We start from the raw sequence: 7,053 nt of genomic DNA on the forward strand, positions 1-7,053 counted from the left end.
TATGTTTTGTTTTTCACCTTGAAAATAAATTTAGCTTGAATGAAATAACAAACACATTTCAGTTTGCATTTGATTAAAACAATTTAAATAGCTTTAATCATACGTCGATTGCAATTGCAATCTTTTTAATACATTAAAAATAAACAAATTTAAGAAATTTTATGTTAACAATGACCTAACTAACTGCGTGCTAGTTACAAGTAGCGTTTATAATTCACTGAACCTAATAAAATATATCGTCGGATAAATGCTGGCTAAACTGCATTGGGCCAATGTAATCGGGCCAATGTATGCCCGGCGGCCATCAAGGAATCGGCCCAACGCTGGATGCCAACGTTGGGCCAACGTTACAAGAAGCATTGGGCCAACGTTGGCCCAACGCTGGTGTGTTAGCTGGGTACTGATTTACAAGAAAATTTGTTGGAACAATATGTGACTAAAGCTTCTAATATTTATTATAGACTTTCTCCTAAGGTAGTGAAGAAACTAGCTTATCAGTATGGAAAAGTGAATACCGTAAAAATGCCTCATAATTGGAGTGCAAATGAAGTAGCTGGAGAGAACTGGTTCAGTGCTTACCTCAAAATCAAGCACGCGTTTCCAGTTTTAAACCAACAAATGTTCAAAAGTTTGGCTGAGAGAGGCAATTTAGTAACTATGGCAGTTGCTGTTTCTGCCAGTGCAAATTCAATTCCTCCATTTTTCATATTTCCTCGTGTGAAATTTAAAAGCTATTTTTTAAATGGTGCTCCAATTGGAAGTTCAATTTTTGCAGTTTTCCCATTACTTTGTCAAGTAAGCCAGAAGTACGAAAGAACCATCCGTTTTGCTGCTATGAGACAATCATGACTCTCATCCTTCGGTAGAGGCTTTAGATTACTTTAAAGAAAATGGGGTATTGGTTTGTTCGTTTTCCTCCTCATTGCAGCCACAAACTTCAACCTCTAGATCAAAGTGTATTTGGACCTTTTAAATAATACACAACCACAGTTTGCGATGAATGGATGACAATGTACCCTGGTTCCACAATGTTTATTTGCAATATACCAGGTATTGTGGGTAGCTCATTTTCAATAGCATGTACCCCTAATAATATCAAGGCTTGTTATGTGGCCCGGGAAGGCCCCAAAATTGTTTTTTGTAAATGAATGCAACTTTTATAAGTTACCCAAATTCATACTCTTTGAGACTACACTTTAATATTTTTAAAAAAATGTGCCGTTAGGGCTACAGAGCTCATAGAGTAAAAACCGAGTCAACTAGCCCCGGTCTCCCCTACATCTATCTGCACATCTGAAGATTTTTATCTATGTTTGAACAATTGTATCTATCAGTATCTAAAAACCCACCTTTAAATAACTGTAATTACGCTATAAGTTTTTAAATACAAATAATTATAATTCTTTTTAAAACTAATTGTGAAAATTAAACAAGTTCTTTAAATTTGCTTTTGATAAATAAAAGAGCGTTTATTGCATTGTTGTTGTTTATTATCATTACAAAGCGTTATTGAGCAATATTGATTGCATTAAAAGTCTTGAGTATAACGAATTGCATTAAAAGTCTCGGGTTATTGAACGATATTGAACGTTACTGAGCGATATTTAGCGTTATTGAGCGATATTGATTGCATTAAAAGTCTCGGGTATAACGAAAAAAATAGTTCAATTTTTTATCATTATTATTATTTTTAATTTCAAAAAGTATGAAATAAAAAAAAGAACTATGAAGTTTGTGGCGTTTGAATTTCAACTAAATAAAAAAAGTAACGTAAAAAAAGTAATATGACCAAAGTGACATTGAACCCAAGTTAAATAAGTTGTTCTCAAGTTTGATAATTAGTTAAAGGTGTAGATTTTTTTTTTTTTTTTATAAAAATTACGTAAAATTTACTATGAAAAAAGCTAAATTGTTAATTTAACTAGTTCTTAACATTTATTTATTTGGGTGCATTATATTATCAATAAGCAAACTGCGTATAAGAGTGCCAGTTAGGGGGCTGTGCAATAATAAAAACATTTGATGCACTGATACAATTACAGAGGTAAATTTTAATATTTGGTTTAAGTTCAGAAAATACAGAAAAAACGAAGATGAAATTTTATATCAAATTGTCTTACCAATAGATTTATGACCATATTTCATTGCACCTACAAACAACTTTGATAAAGTTAACAATATTTTTGAAAAGAATGCGATAAACTTTTTCGAAGCAAACAATTAGAATCTATATAATAATGCTGAACTTAATAGTAGTAGTGCCCTTTCGAACGTGTATGACGCAGAACTCTTGGCAGCAATTTCAACCGAGGCAATAGCGAGAAAGAATCGCAGCAGTTTTTTTTTTGAAAGAAAATGTGAACTAATGTGTGTGCAAATATCTAACTTATGTGAACTTCAAACTATGTAATGTTAAAACATATATATATATATATATATATATATATATATATATATATATATATATATATATATATATATATATATATATATATATATATATATACATATATATATATATATATATATATATATATATATATATATATATATATATATATATATATATATATATATATATATATATATATATATATATATATATCTATATATATACACTGTAAAAAATGTCACGCCAAATTCTTAAATGTCCCAGCAAAATAATTAAACTTCACGCCACTTTTAAATCTTTACACATAAATGATCTAAGTCGCGCGACTATTTACAAGCAGTTATAAATGTCACGGAGTGTATAATTGTTTAAATGTCACGCCATACGAATAAATTTCGCGCCACGCGCTAAATGTCGCGTGACTATTAAAACATATAGTTTCCGCAGAGAAAAAAAGAAATATCACATTAATTAATTTTTCGTGGTTATTCTGTGACTATAATGTCTAAAATAATTAAAATTTCCTATTTATTAAAATTTATGCCAGTGGTTTTGGCTGTAGATGATAATTTGTTCACGCTTAAATCTAAGGGTAAATATTACTTGGCGACGAGTTTTACTTTTTATTACATTACCATTAATCATTAATGGTGTAATAAAAAGTTAAATTTTTTTTGTAAAAACTCGGTAAAATCTAAAATTAATGTTTAAAATATTAGCTAAAAATACACTCAACATAAATTGTCATAACTTATGACAGTAAAATAAGTTAATAATAGATTTGAGATAAGTATTTTCAATGATATATTAGGAATACCTATTCTTAATTTATAATTGTTATCCTTAATACATCATTGAGTATTTCAAGCTCGTACAATGATATACACTATGGGGTAATTCCGCATCAAATCACCCAAAATTTAGAAAATTTTGAACCATGGGTCTCAAAATTTTAAAAAACCTCTTTGGCTGTTGCATCTTAAAAAGAAAAGTTAACATATAAAATTTTAGCTAAAAATGTTGAGAGGTTGACAAGATACTGCAATTTTAATACTGACCTGGTTTCCTAAAATGACCCGGTTTTCATAACACTCTGAAAAAACTTTTTTCTTAAAATAATAAGAAATAAAATTGCAATATCTTGTCAACCGCTAAACTTTTTTAGCTGAAATTTTGCATGCAATATTTTTTTATAATTAGGAATAATGTTTCAAAATATAACACAAAAGGAAGACACATTGTTCAATGGACTGGGTGATTTAATGTGGAATTGCCCTATGATAATGATTATCTTTACACAATATCATTGTGTACATTGCTATTATTCGCAATTGGACTGCCAATCGATTATTTACAATTGTTATTGTTTAAAAAAAACTTTTTTAGGCTATTTGTGCCACAGTTTTTGTGTGACCTGGCCTCACTAGCTTTTTTTAAAAAAAATAGAACTTTAAATAACGATTGTTCAAATACATTGATTGTTGTGTCATATAAATTTAATTTATCTATTGGTATAATTTTGATATCATCTAAGTCCTGCTTTTTTGTTTTTTGCTGCGCTAAAATATTTACTTTTAGTGCACTAAAAGTAAATGGTTTATTGCAGTAAAACCTGAAAAGTTAAATTTCGATTTAAATTATTCTATAATTTGTTCTATAATAAGTTATCAAACTTGATAACAGGTTTAGTTTTTAAAACTCCATATAACTGATAACAGGTTTAGTTTTTAATTTTTATTTTGGTATTTTTGTTTAAAATTATCTAAACTAGTAAACTGTAGAGTTTACATAATTTAACACTTACATTTGGCAGAAATGAATTGGTTGAAAACCCAGCTGCATTTTTAATCAATCATTGAATCCATTTTTTTCTGTTAAATGTTTTTACAGACAAGGTTATTCACAAATTGTATAAACTAATCAAGTCAACACACAATAGTAATAATTACAATAGATACGTATGCTAATACCTTTAAGTATACATAGTTACAGTTAAGAACATGTTTTTTCAATTTTAAGATAATAATTTTACTTTTAGTATATATTTTCCAAATTTGTGTCAATAGCATTCTCAAAGTAAAATTATAAATTAAGCTTAAAGTACAATTTGTAAAATATTATCTATTAAATAATCTAATTGCTATTTTTATACTAATATTGTATTCTATGCCTAAAGATATTACTATCTAATGTTGTTTAGTTAAACTTAGTTTGTAATAGAATTGTCATAGTTTTACCCAATTTATGCTAAAATATACAAAAATAATTTTGTGTTGTAGTGTCCTCAAAGATCAATGTACTGCCAGATGACTTTGATTTGATGTTTTCTGACATGGTGTTAGAAGATGAGATGATAGTTGCTCTTCCTAATCCATGTGAAATCGTTATCAAGGTTATTGGTAAAAATTTACTATAAATTAGTTTAAAATCATTATGTCCGGTTTTTTCTAATTATTTTAAAAGTTTGTTCTAAACTAATAATATTATTATTTCTTTATGCTTATCTTATGTTTAATATATGATAATTATATTTCATGTTTTTCAGAATCAGACCCATCATTCCAAAGAATATCATACGAACCGACATTTCTTCAAATGTTAAACACATTTCCAATTTATAGCCAAGAAAATTCTCCTGGTACAAGTAAAAGCTCGCCACAATCATCGTTTATTTTGCAGCCACAAAGTATGAATGTCCAAGCTACTGTCCAGTCTCCACTTTCTCTAGAGATTGGAGTTAAGGTATGTAGCTGTGGATTTATGTCGGAAAATAATGCACGTATGGACAGACATTTAGGTATAAGTTCAATATGTAAAATTGTTTGTAAAATTTGTAATGCCTCATTTAAATCAACAAGAGGAGTATCAAGGCACATTTGCAAAAAAAATGAAAAAGTTTTACCTTTTCCAAAGATAAAAATAGACTCGCAAACAACATTAGCAATTAAACTATGTGGTCAGTTGAGAGTGCCTTCAACAACTGTCAATACAATATTTAGTATTTCCGCCAATATGTTACTTAATATTCGGAAGTTAATAAAAGAAGAGCATTTTCATACTTTTGACAAGTATTTTTTACAAGTGGATATCCTTAGTAATAAATATCAAAGAGAAAAATTTTAAAATAATTTGTTTGACATTTTGAAAATAAATGAAGTTTTGTTTGCTGGTGGCAAAGGTTATAGTTTTTTACTATTTGACATTATTAATTTTCTTTTGCAAATTGATGAGTTTGTAGAGCTTTTAAGTAGGAAAGATGCTGAATCAAAATATCGTACAGATTTCTCTACTCACAAAATTATAATTTTCTCTTAGTTTGTATTGTGACGATATAGAATTAGCTAACCCTATTGGCAAACACAGAAAACTTCATAAACTAACTATTTTCTATGTTCAATTTCATTCCTTGCCATCATATATGCGTTCTACGTTAATATCAGTTTTTCCACTTGCAGTTGTACCTTGTGCCAGAGAAGATTTGTGTATGTTACATACTCAAGCAAACCACCATCAACATATCAAAGATCTCAAGAGCGTGACAAGTAAAAAATCTAAACTCTATTGGTCAAGATTTTATAGCATAAATTATGAGAGTGCACTTTTATTAATCACCGCTTTTGATATTATTGAAAACGCACCACACGATCCCATGCACATTTTGCTTGAAGGACTAGTGCCCCATGAACTGTGTCTTCTGCTGCGATTGCATATTTGTGAAAAACGTATATACTCATTAGCTGCACTTAATAGTTTTATTATTCAGTTTCCTTATTTATACTCTGAAGGCAGAGATAAGCCCAATATTTGTCCAACTACCTTTGATATTTCAGGGTCTCAAACATCTGCTCAAATTTTGATTCTTGCTCGTATCATTCCACTTTTTATTGGACAATACAGCAATTCCAATGATCCTCATTATGTTAATTTTCTTGATCTTTTACAAATCCTTCAACTTACTTTGTCACCGATAACTACATATAGAACTATTTTGGATTTAGAAACTCTTATTGAAAAGCATAACAAATCATTTTCTTTATTGTGGCCAAATAATCTGATACCAAAACATCATTTTTTACTTCATTTTGTTGGACAAATGCATCGATTTGGTCCACTAAAAAATCAATTTTGTATGACTTTTGAAGCAAAGCACAATAAAATAAAAAGTGTACGTTGGAATAACTTTAAAAACATTGCCAAATCAGTTTGTCAATATCTTCGATGGAACACAGTTTCAAACTTCCTTGATGATAATGTTCAACTGATACCTTATCCTTTTATGGCAAAGACTAAACATTTAAAAAAAGAATTGTTATTGGTTCAATTGTATACCAAGTTGGTGATATTATTTCGACAATTGATTCTTATCAACTTTATAAGATCACTGACCTTCAACCTAGTTGCGTAAAAGTTTGTATCATGACAATTGACAGCAACATACCTCATAAACTGGCTTTTCATGTTAGAAGTACTAATATGTTTAAATCAATTATTTTAGAAAATCTCCAAATTTCAGTGGCCATTGACAAAATTTACTGTAGATGGCACAATATTAGTTGTGCCTAGGTCAAAACATTGTTTCATAGTTTCTTAATTACAATAAATATTTTGAATATGAATATATTTTGTATATTTTATGGTGTTTTTTAAGAAAGATTTGTAGT

At 28.8% G+C, this 7,053-nt stretch overlaps 1 protein-coding gene across 6 annotated transcripts; it reads left to right on the forward strand.

The window, feature by feature from the left end:
- The first annotated feature begins 2,835 nt into the window (after positions 1-2,835).
- Positions 2,836-7,053, forward strand: LOC136076936 (uncharacterized). Of its 6 annotated transcripts, none has more exons than XM_065790876.1 (3): positions 2,836-2,984; positions 4,672-4,791; positions 4,938-7,053. In XM_065790876.1, exon 3 carries the CDS (start codon positions 5,811-5,813, stop codon positions 6,795-6,797), a length of 987 nt encoding a protein of 328 aa, XP_065646948.1. In that variant the 5' UTR covers positions 2,836-2,984; positions 4,672-4,791; positions 4,938-5,810; the 3' UTR covers positions 6,798-7,053. The 6 variants fall into 6 exon arrangements, with proteins under 6 accessions (XP_065646948.1, XP_065646950.1, XP_065646947.1 ...); XM_065790878.1 differs by having other exon boundaries at positions 4,938-6,525; XM_065790875.1 differs by lacking the exon at positions 2,836-2,984 and adding an exon at positions 3,554-4,383.

Source organism: Hydra vulgaris, chromosome 02 (genome assembly GCF_038396675.1).
Source record: "Hydra vulgaris chromosome 02, alternate assembly HydraT2T_AEP".
Taxonomy (NCBI): domain Eukaryota; kingdom Metazoa; phylum Cnidaria; class Hydrozoa; order Anthoathecata; family Hydridae; genus Hydra; species Hydra vulgaris.

What these genes read in the sequence shown, in the direction of transcription:
- LOC136076936 (XM_065790876.1), top strand. Translation starts at nt 5,811, where the DNA reads ATGCGTTCTACGTTAATATCAGTTTTTCCACTTGCAGTTGTACCTTGT.